The 16,790-nt window shown below is 38.3% G+C and overlaps 1 protein-coding gene across 1 annotated transcript in view; it reads right to left on the reverse strand.

The window, feature by feature from the left end:
- Nucleotides 1-555: 555 nt before the first annotated feature.
- The window catches only part of pkd1b (polycystic kidney disease 1b), a 29,219-nt gene continuing 12,984 nt past the window's right edge, over nucleotides 556-16,790 (reverse strand). The window contains exons 12-41 of the mRNA XM_088439623.1: nucleotides 16,177-16,290; nucleotides 15,774-16,056; nucleotides 15,588-15,684; nucleotides 15,287-15,415; nucleotides 14,462-14,603; nucleotides 13,535-13,672; nucleotides 13,309-13,453; nucleotides 11,583-12,239; nucleotides 11,294-11,429; nucleotides 10,051-10,216; nucleotides 9,779-9,974; nucleotides 9,517-9,684; nucleotides 9,044-9,184; nucleotides 8,767-8,977; nucleotides 8,560-8,683; nucleotides 7,184-7,327; nucleotides 6,750-7,104; nucleotides 6,543-6,652; nucleotides 6,232-6,442; nucleotides 5,122-5,324; nucleotides 4,856-5,053; nucleotides 4,619-4,773; nucleotides 3,712-3,897; nucleotides 3,461-3,629; nucleotides 3,196-3,378; nucleotides 2,530-2,634; nucleotides 2,303-2,437; nucleotides 2,039-2,241; nucleotides 1,757-1,868; nucleotides 556-1,568 (exon numbers count right to left, since the gene is read on the reverse strand). Coding sequence (XP_088295749.1) covers nucleotides 690-1,568; nucleotides 1,757-1,868; nucleotides 2,039-2,241; nucleotides 2,303-2,437; nucleotides 2,530-2,634; nucleotides 3,196-3,378; nucleotides 3,461-3,629; nucleotides 3,712-3,897; nucleotides 4,619-4,773; nucleotides 4,856-5,053; nucleotides 5,122-5,324; nucleotides 6,232-6,442; nucleotides 6,543-6,652; nucleotides 6,750-7,104; nucleotides 7,184-7,327; nucleotides 8,560-8,683; nucleotides 8,767-8,977; nucleotides 9,044-9,184; nucleotides 9,517-9,684; nucleotides 9,779-9,974; nucleotides 10,051-10,216; nucleotides 11,294-11,429; nucleotides 11,583-12,239; nucleotides 13,309-13,453; nucleotides 13,535-13,672; nucleotides 14,462-14,603; nucleotides 15,287-15,415; nucleotides 15,588-15,684; nucleotides 15,774-16,056; nucleotides 16,177-16,290 — 6,195 coding nt within the window. The 3' untranslated portion in view covers nucleotides 556-689. The remainder of the gene's footprint in view (nucleotides 1,569-1,756; nucleotides 1,869-2,038; nucleotides 2,242-2,302; nucleotides 2,438-2,529; nucleotides 2,635-3,195; nucleotides 3,379-3,460; nucleotides 3,630-3,711; nucleotides 3,898-4,618; nucleotides 4,774-4,855; nucleotides 5,054-5,121; nucleotides 5,325-6,231; nucleotides 6,443-6,542; nucleotides 6,653-6,749; nucleotides 7,105-7,183; nucleotides 7,328-8,559; nucleotides 8,684-8,766; nucleotides 8,978-9,043; nucleotides 9,185-9,516; nucleotides 9,685-9,778; nucleotides 9,975-10,050; nucleotides 10,217-11,293; nucleotides 11,430-11,582; nucleotides 12,240-13,308; nucleotides 13,454-13,534; nucleotides 13,673-14,461; nucleotides 14,604-15,286; nucleotides 15,416-15,587; nucleotides 15,685-15,773; nucleotides 16,057-16,176; nucleotides 16,291-16,790) is intronic.

Genomic DNA, 16,790 nt, shown 5'->3' on the forward strand with positions numbered 1-16,790 from the left:
AAACATACATAATTTAACAGTATTTTACAATGTAATATAATAAACATACAATAATTTCAATACATCCTCTATTCTTTATAAAAAAAAAAAACATATTTTAATCAAACAACTTTTAGGGAAAATAAGTAAATGAATGCAAGAAATATGGACTCTTTAATGATAATATACTTTAAATGCTAAGTTGGTACCGGCTAGGATTATGTATAAAGTACTTTTAAACTGAAACCAAATAAAAAAAAATCAGTCATCCTCATTTTACTTAGATAAAAATGGTTTTATTGTCCCAGTGTAACACTATTTCAATTTTTTTTGTATTCAGTTTATTTAAATCAGTAATTACAAGTCCCCTCCATAAAATTCCTTTACATGCCTTGTGAGGCATTCGTGTCATATTCAAAAAGTAAATGCTAATGAAAAACATTCACATAAAAGTATAATGTACTAATTGAGACCCTGTTGTCTCTCGTCTTGATGCAGAGAAATTTCAGTTTCAGGTTGATTTGAAAAAAAAAAAAAGAAATATATATATATATATATATATATATATATATATATATATATATATATATATATATATATATATATATATATATATATAAAATTTGGTATTATTACTTTCCTTAGTTTACCATTAAGGCTTGATGTTGTTCCACCAAGGTTTCAATTAGCATGGTTTTGAAGTAAAAATTTTAAGAAGGTCCCTCAGAGATCCAAGCCTTTCTCTTTTTCGGCGCCCCGTCACTGATATGTCTCCTGACGCCCTCCTCACTATTTGGTCTGATGAAGGTGAGAGGCAAATTGCCATATGGGGCAACTCCTCCTTGTTGTAGCCACAACCTTTGAGCTGCATCTGCTGAATGCGAACTTCCGGAATGCCACGCACTCCTCTTGGGAAAACTTATAAAACCAGGAGAACTTACAGGAAGCAAACTGGAGCTTCCTCTTACCGCTTCAATTGTGTCACTTGGCCTGTAATAGTGAAGGTGTAGTGATTCAGATTCCGAGTGAGAGCTCCGTGTACGAGGGAAGAAGTGGGCCGCTGCAAGAGGGGGGTGTAGCGCGGAAGGAGTGAAAGGAAACATGGCCGAAATTGATTTTTGTGGATTAGTGTAAAGCAGACCTTTCCTCCTGCGTCTCACTTCACCTTTCGCCCTCCCATCACCCCCCTGATCCATTGGATTTGCTGAGTTTGGAAATGTGTCCTCACAGTTCTCCTTCTTACTGATCTTACTTTTCTTTCTCTTGGAAAGAGCGTCTTCAAGTTCAACCTCCAGGCGGTTCAAGTCCTCAGTTATTTGCGTCACCCTATCAAATCGAGAAAGCAAAGCGTTGACACATGGCAGCAGGTGGTCCAAGAAGGGTTGGACGTCAAATCCTTGTTCGGAAAGTGTCGAGTCCTCAGACAGGACAGAAAGGGATGATGCCAAAGAGCGTGGAGATGAAAAGGAAGGTGATGAAGATGGCGAGCGAGAAGATGGAAGGGAGGAAAAAAGCGTGGACAGACGGGATTCCTGGGAGGCTCTGGAAGGTGGAACGTCCATGCCTTCAAACTTCACCCGGTGCCTGAACTAGAATAGAAAGAAACGAGTTACATGAAATCAGTCTTTTTATTTTTAAATAGACAAATTCTATTAATTAAAAAATAAAATCCATCAATTTTCCATCCATCGGGGGAGAAAAGATGGGATGATGCGCTAACCGCTAAGCTAGCTGCTGCCACATGCCTCAATAAGAGTCCACTAATCATGAAACCCACTTCTTTAGCCTTGGTGAGTCCAATCCACAGCTTGAGTCTCTTGATGAAGAATTCCACCATCTCGTAATCCTGAGGTTCTGCTGTTGGATGATATATGTCTGCTTTCTCAACCCTTAAACCGCAAAACACAGACAAACAACGTATTAACAAATCTGCTTGGCGCGAGAACATTTTGGAAGAAAATGATCAAGTCATTTTAAGTTGTTTTGTAAGCATATCAAATGTATTCAGATAATTATTAAACTCACAATTGCAAAAATAAACACATGAGGTGTATAATACCTGTATGCACGAATGAGAATGGCCCCGCAGAGTTTAGCCAAGAACCAAACACCTGCCCCCATCAGAAGTACTCCATACAGAGGGCCGACGACGGGATGGACTCTGTATAGTCTTTGGAGGCCAAGCCGGCCACGCAAAACGGACATCAATGACCCAAAAACTTGATGTACTGACAAAAAGCCTTCCACTGACTGAGAGAAGAGCTGAAACCAGAGCCAAAGTCAAATGCGCTTCTTTTTGGAAAAAAATATATATATTTGTTACCGTATTCCCGAGGTGAACACTGAACAAAATCAGTAACAGTAAGAAGAAACATAAGGCCCGCAACTCCTTCCAAGCTCCCCCCAGGACCCTGATGATCAAACTCCACCTCCGCACAAATCTTAATGTTCCCAACAGCTGTAAAACAAAATAGGAATGTGTTAAAGAATACAACGTAAAACCATATGCCAGTATTATTACGTTAGGATCAAAATGTAGCTCTTTTTTACCTTGAGGACCAGAAAAGTGAGTAAGATAGCGGCACATTGAGAAGACCACAGAGTCAGTCGAGCAGGGCCATGGAAGTTGATAAAGCTGTCAGGTTGTGATCTCAGCTAAATCATAGGAGATGGTCGGATGAACATTAACACTTAGCAGATATTCAATTTCAAATTAACTCCACAGAATATGTCAAACATAAAGAAATTAAGATTTAATTACTAGTTTGCTTGTTAAAATCAGCAAAAAGTTGATAGATTTTTTTTTTCCTACAGCAAAATGAAATGTTTGCAAGTGTTTTACTGTGACTCATCCAGAAAGGATTCTGCTTAGGTAGAGGACTAGATAAATGGATATTTACTATATTTACTGTTTAGATGCTGAAATCTCAATGATTTCGTCAATTTTAAATTAAACTTAATCTCAAAATGCTTAATAGATCATCAAAAAATAAAATGGATTAAACTTGATGATCGATTAGTTGTCAATCAAACGCTCAATCTTGCTCTAATCTAAAGTAAATGACAATTTAGTTGAAAATGAGGTATTATTAGGGAGTAGTATTGAGAGAAGTATTATTAGGAAGGAAATAGAAGTTGTCCTCATATTTTTGCTCATATTTGTGAGGATAAGCAGCTACAGAAAATGGATAAATGGATGTTTGATTGTACATATACCTGGAAAAGGCAGAGAGCGGCTTGGGAGCGAAAAGAGAGGTGAAGCAAACTTGTCGCCAAAGACAATGCAACCAACAAGAGTTGGAGCCAGTGTTTGCCTTGACATAGATACTGAGCACGCTCGCTAGCCATCGACCACAATTCCCCAATCAATATGAGGAGGGCAGAACTGAGAAGGAAAACCTGTCAAAATAGGCATGTCCATACTGAAATTAGTTTTAATTAGTTGACAATGAAGGAGATGTTTTGTTTGGTTTGGTTTTACCATGAGGACCAAAAGAAGGTCTAAGTCTTCATGTGATGATGGAATAAGGAAAGGATAGACAGAGAGGGACGAAGTCTTTCTTTGTGTCCAATCTAGCTGGATGGACAGACATAGAAACAAACCAGACTCTCTGTGGTACTGTGTAAAATCCAAAGACAGCATTTTAAGCCTAAGGAAGAAAACACATTTATCACAATGAAAAATGATAAACACTTTGACAATTTTGGCAAGTCCACAGTAAATCTACTTACTGCGTATTGCAAAGGGTTCCCATATGAAGGTCAGCCAAGACTTGGTGGGTCTCCATGCTGCTGTTCCCCAAAGTGACCAATTTGTTTGTGTACATGAGCTGTGGCAAACCCACAAGAATGAGTAGAGGGTTTTGGTGCAAGTATGCCACCAAAGTGCTGTTCATCCACTGCTTGGCATCGACACAGCTTTAAGGAATAGAAATAAAACTAATCACCATTTTTCACAGGTTTAGGATTGCCCTGCCTTCCCAGTCCACTCATCATCTTTTTCATTTTTGTCCACAGTTCTGTCCATTTTGTCTTATAAAGACAGTCAAGTTATTTGTATCCATCTCCTCTGCTGAACACACTAGGACCTAATGGGGCAGCTGAGTCAAAATAATAAAGCCCAAAAACAAATGTCCACAACAATGGACAGTGTTGGGAGTAATGTATTACAAAAGAAAGGTAAAAACTGTAATGCATTACATTTTGCTGTAACATGGTAGTGTAATATATTACACACAAAACATAGTAGTATTGTACTCGTTACAAATGAGACTAACGCAATGCATTACAATGCTTTTTTTTTCCCCCAAATTCGCCAAAAACACCATGAGATTGGTGACTGCCAAAATGTTTACTTGCTGTTGTTAGTATCTACTACAACAGAGATGAATTGGGAAGCAGCAGACAACCGGTTAAATATAGACAATATTTTTTTCATATTTTCTTTGATAAATCTTTTACCTTGAAATGAGAGTAATAAATAGATGTGTGACACATATACTAGAGTGAGGACACACATATAAGTACATATATATATATATATATATATATATATATATATATATATATATATATATATATATATATATATATATATATATATTTCATCTTTCATAGCATGATAGTGTGGTGTGCTTACTTTTGGATAGATGTTAAGTCTGTGACCCCCAAGGGAGCGCTGTGAAGGTGGCGTTTAACAGTGGAGTGCAACAACCTTCCCTGCCTTCTTTCCACATTGTCCTGATAGTTCACCATGAGCACCAGCAACAGAAATAGCAGCTGGAACACACAGTGCTTCAAAAAAAAAAAAAAAAGAAGACAATTCAAACAAACAGAAATTGCAACCAAACCACACATCTTGGTTTGGTTGTCTCACCCTCATGAGTGACCTCAGCGCACGGACTTTCCGAGCCTCCTCTTTGGCCTGCAGCAGTCCGTAGCCGCAGGGAGGTCGAATTTTCCCACCATGTTCTCCAAACGCTCTTACCACTGTCGTCTCCTGCGCTAAATGGTCCTCCACCTCTGGATCCACAGGTCGCCAAATGACAGTGTAGATCAAGGCCTGAACAAACACCTAAAGGGAGGAAGGCCATGTGCACAGGTTCTTAGATGCATGAGCAAACTGAGAGTGTTGAAACTGACTTTGAGAGGCTCCAGCAGGAGAGCAGAAGAGAGGAAGGCAGACAGTGCAGAGATGATCCACATGAGGACTACTGTTCTGGAGAAAAGTCTGCCGTAGATTCCGACTAGAGCAAGACATGTCACGATCAACACAGCCAGTAGGAGGTACATCACACGCAACACCCATGGAGGAAACTGCCAGCCGGGTCGCCCTCGAGCAATGCCTAAAGCGATAACATACACAAGGATTTTTCACACTTGGGTACCAACATTGATTGACATTACTGAGAAGAAACTACTGGTTGATTTTTTTGTTTTGTTTGGTAACTCTAATGTGAGGAATGACCTTTAGACAAAGACTGAACATGGCGAGTTGCTGCTGTTTATATTTCAGGCAACAGTGTGAGCTTCTGGTCACTTCATAATTTGCTTTTACCTTGTTTCTTGTCACAAATCACTCAACTAAAATCAAATAAGGACATGAAAATGCAAATGTTGAATCAATGAAACATTTCAATTTTCTGGCCCAGAGCGGGAAGGACATTCTGAAGAAACGCCACATCGTCTTTAACCAAATTAAAGGTAACATTTGGTGAGCAAAAAACAGGAACATGAAAGATGTCTCAAAGTTAAAGAATTTGTTTTAACTTTTTATCACTCGTATCATTACGACAGCATCTACTAAACTGCCACTCAAAGTCAAAGGAATGACCCTAATGATTTTAAAAGGTATTCAACCAAAATTAAAATATGATTGAATTTCAGTGGGATGTCATCTAACATCGTCATTATTATTATTATTATTTCTATTATTGTTATTGTTGACTGTGAGGCTGCAATTATTCTTTTTTCCTTCAAAGACATTAATCTCTTCCGTGGCCGACCCCTCTCTTCGGAATGACCTTTCACTAAATATTAGACAAGCCTCCTTTTTCTGTCCAACTTTAAAAAACACTTAAAGGTACATTTGTATCATTTGGCTTTTGACTCACTATGAGACTTGACACTGTGTTATTGTATTTACTTTTGTTTTTTGTATTTTACTTTAAATTATTTTTAATTAATGACAAATTGTTAACATTAACTATATGAAAGGGCAAAATTAGTAGAATCCCTTAGTTTTCTCTGTACCAATGCGTGTGGTGGAGGAGCATCTTGTCGAATCAGGAGAAGGACTTGGCAGGAAGGTGCTGGCCACCGAGTCCATAGATAGTACAGATGGACATCTGGAGAGTTTTGTCTCGGGTTGTGAAGGACCCGAATGCACCTCGGACTTAAGAAACTCTGGTTCATGGAGGTATCTATCATCCGTGTAATCTGACCAATTGCTACATGAGGTGCTCTGGCTGAGAAAAGACAAGACTAATAAGATATAATCAACTTTGCAAACTTGTATGACAATTACAATGAGGAAGTTCTGCAACAGCATTGAGATGTAGAACTTGCGTGTTTGAAAATGTTGTAGGCGAGCCCCGCCCGCTGTCTGAGTTGTTTTTAGCATAATGGAATGTGGATTCTGTCGCTTCTTCTATTGACATCAGCAGATTTTCCTCTGAAAGCCACACATAAAATATAGTTCAGGCCTTTTGCACATAGTTAAATTGATTTGCTTGCTCACCTTTCTCTTGTTCGCACAAATATATTCTTACCAGAGAGGGTCAAAAATGTTTTGATACTGTGGTTTTGAAATTGCAGTGCCTTGGCAGTATCTTGATCCAGTACAGAAGAGTGATAGTTCATAGTGGCGGCAGGTGGATCAGAAGAGGAGCATGGGCTCAGGTGCAGCTGCATGCGAGCTTTTTTCCTCCTTAGTTGGCGTGTTGCACACAAAGCAAAGGGGGCCTCAGACGAAGCGAGGTCTTCAGACTCTTTGAGCAGACTGTCGCAGGAAGCCCAGGATGTCGTTGTCTCTTCCTGACACATGCCATCAACCATCTGGGGCACCAAACCAGAGGCAGCCCAAAAGTCCAGGATGCTGGAGTCAAAAGCTTTGCTCTCCAGTAACTAGTAGAAAATCATTAAGGAATATGTCATTATTAATGAGATATGGATCAGCTGGAGCCGCATGTTTGAGTACACTCACGGAAGAGGGACTAGCTTGGAGACGGCTAGAGGGTCCAGACAGAGATAAGAATGATGGCCCTGATACTTCTGATTGGCCCAGGTAGACATCCATTTCCACGGAATAACAAACTGGTGAAGAAGGAGCTGACACATCCATGATTACCTGTGTTACAAATATACATTTAACATTTTGTAATCCTTTACCATTTTGTACAGTCCTTATCTTTGTTAGGACAACGTTGGCCTGTCCCAGCTGAATTTGCGCGGGAACAAGTTTACACCCTTGATCGATTGCCTGCCAATCAAACATTCAAAAGCTGTTATACTCTAACTATGACCTACAGTATATACATCGATACGAAAGAGTTTGGTTGAATGTTGTTTCAAAATAAGATCTAATAGGATATTTCTATTACAACTCTTTAGTATCGATGTATATACTATAGGTCATTGTTTCTCAACCTTATTTCAGTGGTGTACCCCCTGTGAATTATCATTTCAACCATATACCCCTTAACCAGTGCAAATAATTTTTGGGTGAAAAAAAAATACTTAAAACATGTCATCAAATTTATTTAACTTTAGAATCTTACAAACTTCATTTTTATTGGTCCACAAAATAATAATCAGCATAAAGTGACCAATTTTGCATCATAGAAGAGATCTGTTATAAAAAAGAAATAACTTAATCATTAATAAATATTTTTCCACAAAAAGTAATCAAAATAACGTGTCAGACTCCTTATCAAAAAGAAATAATTATAAATAAATATTTGTCCACAGAAAAATACTAAACATTATATGTCCTCTTTTGGGATTACAGTAGAGATCTGTTCACAAAAATAAGTTATTAACTTAATTACTGATATATATTTCACCACAAAAAAGGAATCAAAATAAAGTGTCGGACCTATTCACGAAAATAAATAATTATAAATAAATAATTGTCCACAGAAAAGTATTCAACTTAAAGTGTCCTCTTTTGGGATCATAGGTGACAAGACGAGGCACATGAAACGTTGGGTCGAACCATTTTGATATGGGGTAAAATCTGGCTTTTAAAAATATGGTAATGAAATTGAATACACTACTGAACATAACATTTATTTTATGAATTTGTATTTTCCTAAAACATCTAATTAATTCAGTAATTATTTTTAAATGACATTTGCATTGCTTGTTTATTTTAGTTAAAATCTCGAGAACCCCTGGCATTCCTTCAAGTACCATGAGGAGTACCTGTATCCCCATTTGAGATATAAGTTATATCAGAAGATGGCTATTTTGTCACTTGCTATTGAACCTTACATCACATTCACATTTTTTATTTTTAATTCATGTTAAAAAAAAAAAAAAACACTTTGTTTTGACTTCCCTTCAACAACGTTCCATTACCTGACTGTGTGCTTTTCTAAAGAAAAAGCAGATCAAACACTGAAGCGGAAACAGCAAAACTGCAAGAACCATCCCCACAGCAACAGTTTCCATACTGATCAGCAGTTTGGTTGACACTGGCCCACTTGCAAAAACACATTTCATGATCATTGTTTTAATGCTGTTATTCCATCGATTTAAATCCCGCATTAGTCATTCGGCTCTTACCTGTTTCCCTGGGAACCCACAGCTCCATACCATAAAGCGCCCGATGCCAGGTAGAGATGCAGCATGAGAGCACTACAGCTAACTCGCTGAGCTCTTGTAAAAACACTGTGGATTGGGCGTTCCCATAGTGACATCCACAAATGGCGCTCCACCATTCCAAAAATCAACTGGGAGCAAAGGATTCGTCGGAATTGAAAAAGTTCTTCAGGACCTGGGAAATTCAACATTTTGTTATTTGATGTGATGTTATTCTTTGGCTAAAGTTAGGTAAACCTACATGAAGCCAGAATTTCTTTCTCCACTGTTCTATTCTTTGGATTTTCCACTGAGAGCCAGTCATCCACCAGGAAGAAGAACATGTGGTCTGTCATTGGGTCCCAGACAACCACATGCTGAACATACCAGGATGGATCCAAACCTACATGGAGAGCAGTTCACAAATGGGGGTACATGATGACACACGTGCAATTCCAACAAGTGGAAATTAATGTTGTTGTTTTTTTTTAATGCATAATAAGTTTATTTTCAAATTCAAAACAAATTAATTGGAACATCAATGAATGTATTGCTACATGTATTGGGCGACTCCTTTGCAAATTTTTCAATGCTTTTATTTTGTTTATACATTTTATATGGACAAACATTGTCATTGTGATGCAATTTTCCAACAGACAAGCCAGAAATAAAACGGATGACGTTACACAATTTATCTTCTGGAGTTGCTGGATAAAATATGCATACTGCTCTCACCTGTGTTGTCATGCCAGATTCGGATTTTCCAGACTTCGCCCAAGTTGGCGTCTGTTTCTAAGTGAAACTGGTCAAGGCTGCCACGTTGAAAAGCTCCATCCCTCTGCAGATGACGAGAGCCACTCTTGTTTACACCATACAGACTGATCCCAACATGTGCTGTGGTACCTGATGGAAAACGACTCTGCATTAGAATTTTCCTCATAGAATTCTAATGTAAGTTTTTGCCATGATTTTATTTTTTGTTGTCACATTTACTGACCTGCCCCACGCCTCCACCCAGTCTTGACCAGCACTTTGTAGTGGTACAGTCCTGCTTGACCACACAGGGGCACTTGGCTGAGCCTCAGGCTGTCTAGGTGGTCCAGTTTATGTGCAATGAGTCCCACCAGCAGGTGAATCAAGATGAGAACAGCACATACAATCCCCACCACCACATTGAGAGTGGGACCTACTGCCTGGATAGGGATAGGGTTATATTTAATCACAGATTAGCATCGTCTCTCCTCGTGTTTCCTGCATTAGGCACCGTACAGGCGGCAGAAGCACAACGGCCCCAGGATGAAGAAACAAACTGGCCCCGAACATGGTGAGGTGGTGAGTCAGGCAGTGGACCGTCTGGAGTGTAGTGTCCTCTAGTGGCTTGAGACCGTCAGTACGCCAAGTCATCTCCTTAACGCTGTAGTACTGACACAGAGAGCTGAACACACATAATGACACCGCAACACGACCGCCCTCCAACTCAGAAGAGGTCAGGCTGACGGACAGAGTCTCCGCTGTCTGATTTAAACTGTGACAAAAGAAAAATCATGCGCGTGAGATTAATAGAATAAAATCATTTGTTTTTTTTTTTTTTAAACTGCTGTTTGTTTTTAATCTAAAATATGTTGCTTTCTTTATCCTGGTTAGAACTGTTTTTATGCATTGGGATTCTTGTGCTTGAGTTGTTGGGGGTTGGAAAGCAAAGATCAATCCCACCCTGAAATGGACACCGTTTAACTGTCATTGTTTTTTACATAACCTGGTAGTAATAGCATCTGTTGTGGGTGGGTAGGCAAATTCAGGAGCAGCATTTAGGAAAACATGAAAATGGAAGCGCATGTGAAAATTATCAGTCCTATGAATAGGGAATTTAACTTTCAAAAAAACACATACCGATGGCACCTTTGATAAGAATAGCGTGATTGAGCATTCATTGTAAGGAGGATCCTTCTTGCAAAGAATGCTTGAGCTTGCTTCCCACAGAGGCAGCTCAAGTTTAGCATACCACATAAATGCAAAGCAATAACATGGTGCGACTGCAACCACATCTAACGACAGCAACAAAGGCGCTAATTTACCGTAAAACCACACGTTTCAGCAAGTCTGCAATGGACAATGTTTTATTTTTATGTTCTTTTCTAAGTATTTGGCGATTAACCAAAGAAAACAGCTCCATTCCTCCTGAAGATCGAACTTAAATTTGCAGCAAGCAGTTGGGAGTAGTCAGTTACAACTGCATACATAAGTTTGTTAAAAGAAAATCGATGACTGAAGCCACTATTGTCTTTTAATCTGTCACAATAACACTAAATATCTAAATAAAAAACAAACTGATGAAAAAGATGTTTTTTTTCTTAGAAATGTTGATGAGAAATAAATTAACTCAATCATTTAATAACAGATTACAACTCATAATCTCAATTTTTAAAAATCTCTCTAGCATTAGGCACAAAGAAAAATATTTTTACAAAGTCGTTAAACGTAATACAAAATGTGAGAATAAAAGTGTACTCACAGAGGAGAAAGAAATATAGTTTTCTCTGTGAAGGTGTTCAGAACTGACATGTTGATAGGCCACTCTTTTGAGAAGGCCAGTTGAGATCCACTTGTCATTTTTATCCCAACATTTCCCACAGTTTCTGAAATAACTCCTAAAAATGCATAATAGGTTGAACATATATCAATTTCAAATATCTGGCAGTCAATACACATTATTATGCTGTTTTGATAGGTCTAGTGCATGTAAATAGAGTAAAGGAAAAGCTTTAAATGACTGATATTCTGGTTAAAATAATGATGTTTACCTGGTAGGAGGCTGAAGTTGAATGAGATGTATAAACCAGCATTTTTATCCAGACCACCCACAGTTTTTATTGTAAAGTTCAGACATCCTTCAGATGGAAGCCTAACAGTAGGACAAGAACCATTAGCATGATCATCCACTCTCCCATATCCATTTGTCTCACTCATCTCCACGGGAATCTTGCTGTGCAGGGTGACCCGAATGGCCTGTTCAGGCTGAAGATCCTGGATGGGAACGGGCTCACCGCGAGGGGTGGTGATCTCCATGGCGACCAGAGTAGTGGAGATTGGAGGCTCAGCCGCAGCCAGCAAAGAATGAGACTCATCCAGCCCTAAAACCACTTGCACCAGTTCTGAGCGCTGGTTCTTTAGGTGAGCGGTGAGTGACTTTGGGATTTGAAACGGACATGGCAGATTTGATAAGTGTGAATGATTGGTGGGAGGTTGTTTTGACGGCTGAGAGCAGATGAAGTCAGCGGGGTCGCCATAGAAGCCAGCTGTACTGATATAAGGTGTGACAAAGGAAAGCGGCGCCTCACCAGCACCGGGTGAATGCATCAAGGAGCGCATTAAGGCCCCTGCTTGGCTAATTGCCGACAAGGTGATGGCTGATGGCGCCAAGTTGTGTTGAGAACTTGAGGCAATGGCCAGAGAGTAACCTGTCAACAAATAATACAAAAAAGGTTACATAATTGAAAACTGTAGATTGTGAATGTAGGCATGTCTATTGATGCACTGTGATTGGCTCCAGATGTGTTTGGCTCCGTCTCAGGTAAGACCTACTGTATTATAGTAAATAGATGGATGGATGAAAGAATTACCGTATTTTCCGCACTATAAGCTGCACCAAATTACAAGGCGCACCCTAAATTATTGAAATATTTTAAAACTTTTCCCACATATAAGGCGCACCGGATTATAAGGCGCACCCTCAATTAATGACATATTTTAAAACTTTTTCAATCACAATATAGTAATACTCAAAGTAATAACAATAATAACTCAAATAATAACTCTAAACTCTCAATATCATAATAACTCAATGTCAATATGACCAACCTTGTTCAACTGTAAACACACAAAAGAAACTGGTAAAGCTTACTTTATCAGTTTATTCCCCATCTACGAATCCCAATCCCAACATTGATCTATATATAAGGCACACCTGATTACAAGGTGCACCATCAGCTTTTCAAAATAATTAAGGCTTTTAGGCGCGCCTTATAGTGTGGAAAATACGGTACTTGCATAAATGGTATTTGGCAGTGTATTCATGTATCCGCTTACTCACTTTTTTTTTTAAATCTATCCCCCATCATTCACCAAAAAACTGCTATTTTTGTGTTCATAGCAGACTGGTCGGTTTCACCAAACAGATTTTGATTTTAATAAAATTTGCTTGAAGTTATGGAGCAAAACTAAACTTTTAACTTTTAATTTTTGGGTCGGTCAGAGCAAGGGTTTAGGAGATACGGTCCACTGAATTTTGACATTTTAGACAAAAAGGGGCATGGCCATGTACCTTTGAACCTTCAAATCAGAAAATACTGCAGTCTTATTGTTATTCTATACATTGAATATTAACATCGAATAATTGACTGCACACACACACACACACACACATATACTATATATATATATATATATATATATATATATATATATATATATATATATATATATATATATATATATATATTACGAAACATCTTGGTTTTGCAAACCTACCTACAATGCTGAGGATGTTCTTCCCTGTGTCAAGTGCTGAACCGCCAGGACTTTTGTGCTCCTCCATTACATGAATCATCTTGTCAACTGCTTCAAGAATCTTCACCTGACAGTCCATACACATTATTAACTCAGCAGGAACAGCCTGGGTAATAAAGACGGCGGTTAGAAACTTTTGATGCATCGTACTGTAGCTGAAGAATGATTCTCAACAGTACATTCTTACGGTGGCCTGAGCTAAAGCAGAGCTGATTTGATCAACAAGCATCAGGGAGGAAATTGGGAGGGAGACCAAAGCTCTAGTAACATTTTCTCTGATCTCCCTCTTCATTGTGAGCTCTCTGGTACTAGGTCCAGACTCCATCTGTGGATCAGAGGGTGAGCATGATGTGCTGAAATTTTACAGGTAAGATTATGTGAAGCTTTTAGTAAGTGTCAGTCAAAATTAACCTCAAAATCTAAAGTAAAATCAATAATAATTATATACTAAAGGAAAGAACCACTAGATAAATGCTTTTGATTTTGCTCTTGATTGAAAATGGACACAATTCATAACTGGTTTTTAAATGAGGGTACAGTACACCAAGGGGTAAGCGAAGGCACATAAGAAGTGAAATGTATTCTTAAAAAGCAGCTTCTATGCAAATAACGTTTAAAAATAATGATCAAATTATACAAATATTGCAGAAAAAATTACTGTTAATTCATAATACTGTACATATTTACATTCATTGCGATGTTCATTTCATTACCAAAAAACCCAGTCTTTCTCATATTGGAATAGTTTGATCCAAAGTGTCACTTGCAATCTAGCATCACTTGCAATCTAGCATCTCTCAAGTGTCAACACTTAAAAACTTTATTTAAAATGAGGTTAGTGATTTCTTAAAAGAGAACTAATCTTTCCTTTAATCCCACTTCATGTTGCTAACTGGGATGACCGCAAATGTATGTTTATAATAATGGTTTTCGTGTTTCTTTTCTTTTTTTCTTTTTTTTTTTTTTTTATTTATAATATTTCTAAATAGTCCACATCCAATAAATCAGACAATGCTTACATGTGGGGTCTGTTGCTCTTCAACAGCAGATGTACTTTTATCATCATGTTGAACAAAAATATTTTCGCAAAAAGATGTCTAGTCTTTGTTGTTACCTGATTGAGCTGACTCATGAGGACAATTGAGTATGGGATGATTTCCTGATGGTTACCATGCTGGACTAAATTCCACATGTCTTTCTGGCTTGTCGTTTGAAGCCACTCATTGGCGTTTAGATGACTCTGGACACTAAGAGTTCTGAAAAGTAAAGGAAAGGGAAAAACAGGAGCGTCAGACACATTAATTGCAATCATTTAATTGCAGTGATCGTTAATAATTTTGATCTCTAAATTTACTTTCTCAGTATACTGACTAGACCCATTTGTATGCATCAAGCTTCTTGTGCTTGAGTGGTTGGGGATTGAAAAACATATGGTCAATTGCACCCTGAAGTGGACACTGATTGACTGTTATTGTGTTTGTCATAACCTGATAGGCTTTTGTGAGTGGGAGGGCGTTAAGGAACACAAGGAAGACATGAACATGGAAGAGCATATGAGAGTTGTCAATCCGCTGAATGGTAACTTAAGCCTTATAAAAAAAAAAACAAAAAAAACAAAATGATAAATGTAGCATGATATGCATTCTTTGTCAGAAGCAACTGGCTTACTACAGAGGCAGCTCAAGTTTAGACTACCACATAAATACAAAACACACAGCTGTGACTGCAGCCACAGCTGACGAAAGCAACAAGGGCGCTAATGTAGGAAGCCATAGCAAAGCTCTTTGACAAACTAAATTTGAGAACACCTGATGTTATTTTCTAATTATTTGGTGACTGATAAAAGAAAACACCACTATTCCTCTGGCTGGTTATAACAAAATTATCAATTATCCCTCCATTTTCTATAGGAAAAAAAAGAAAAAAAAAGGTGCATTACCTGTTTAGAGCAATGGCACTTGATCCAAGATTGTCTTGTATGAGCAAAATAACTGTGATAATTGACTTGTTCTGTCCAGGCGCAGGACTCCCCACCGGAACCAAGCTGCCAAAAGTTGATCTGGTGCCCCTTGGGAAAATAATATTTTTTTTCACTTTACAATCAAGGAAGATTTTGAGAAGTAAGCTGGAATAGGTTGTTGCTCAACCACCACAAGCCTACTTCGGATAAACGAATGCAGTATATAAAACGGCTGGCTGTAAATTTTCTGTTACTGGTAGTAGTATGAGGTTCAACATACTTGTACAACGTGAGAACAGGGCACATTATGGGATGGCACGGTGCAACCTGAAATGTATAGATGAGGTCAGAGGATGTGTTCTCTTCATCTCTCCACCCTGCCATAAAAGGGAACATACACGTGTATGATAAAAATTCTGTGAATAAAGCAGGTTTTGTAGTTCTATGTTGAGTAGTTCAGGATTACCCGAACAGTTGAAGGTGACAACAGTCCCCAGCGGATGAATGTCTGACACTAGGTTCACTTCACAAAGACCTCCATAAGGAGGCTTATTAGGTACAACAGTCTGACTTGCGCTGCCCCACCTCCCACTGCCAGGCAGAGTCACATTGAGTGTGAAGATATACATGTCCGCCAAGAGCACAGCATCCGAAAGTAACACCAATTTAGATGAGCGTCTTCCTGCAGAGGTGACGGCCTTGTCAAGGTCAAATGCCGCGCCTGACTCATCCTCAGCGCTCCAACTGTACTGTGATGCAAACCACAGGAAATTTCTTATGTTAAAAGACATTAAAAAAATTTAGCATCAATTTAACTTTCAGATGAGCCAAGACACTTGTATAAAGACAACATGAAGGTAAATTCCTACCTCAGCTTCGTCATCACATTCTGCACAATTCCCTGACAGGATGATGGGGCTGCGGCCTGGACAGGATATACATTCCACAAACACAGGAAGTAGTGGTCCATCAAACACAGTTACCTAAACAGAAAGATATTATTAGAAAGTAATGTCAGTGTAGAGTTCAACTTCAAAAGAATGTCTATGGCAAAAATGTGACCTCACAATGAAGCAATACTATAAAGTTTTACAGAAAATAATTAATTTGAGAATTATTGAGTAATGATAGTAAAGATAGTAATGATTCAGTTTGATCTTAGAACTGAAAATACAATGTTGTTAAAAGGGAAGTAAAACAAGAAATTAAAACACAGTATTCAAGTTAATATTTTGTAGGTGGAGTATAAATTAAGAAAAAAAAAAAACAAACAAACCCGCCCCCCCCCAAAAAAAAGCAGGTGAGCCTTGATTGGTCATTACCTGAGCCCTGAGAAACTGTGTTAAAATGTTTTTTTCACTGTCACTGGTTCTCAATCAACTGGTATAATAAGTTCAACAAAACTAAAATATAAAAACCTACTGTACCACAGGGATGTGTAAAACAACAACAATAAACAAAAACAGTTAAAGAGTAGTTAAAG

This window comes from Hippichthys cyanospilos, chromosome 17 (assembly GCF_059441005.1).
Source record: "Hippichthys cyanospilos isolate Australia breed blue-spotted pipefish chromosome 17, RoL_Hcya_1.0, whole genome shotgun sequence".
In the NCBI taxonomy this organism is placed as follows: Eukaryota; Metazoa; Chordata; class Actinopteri; order Syngnathiformes; family Syngnathidae; genus Hippichthys; species Hippichthys cyanospilos.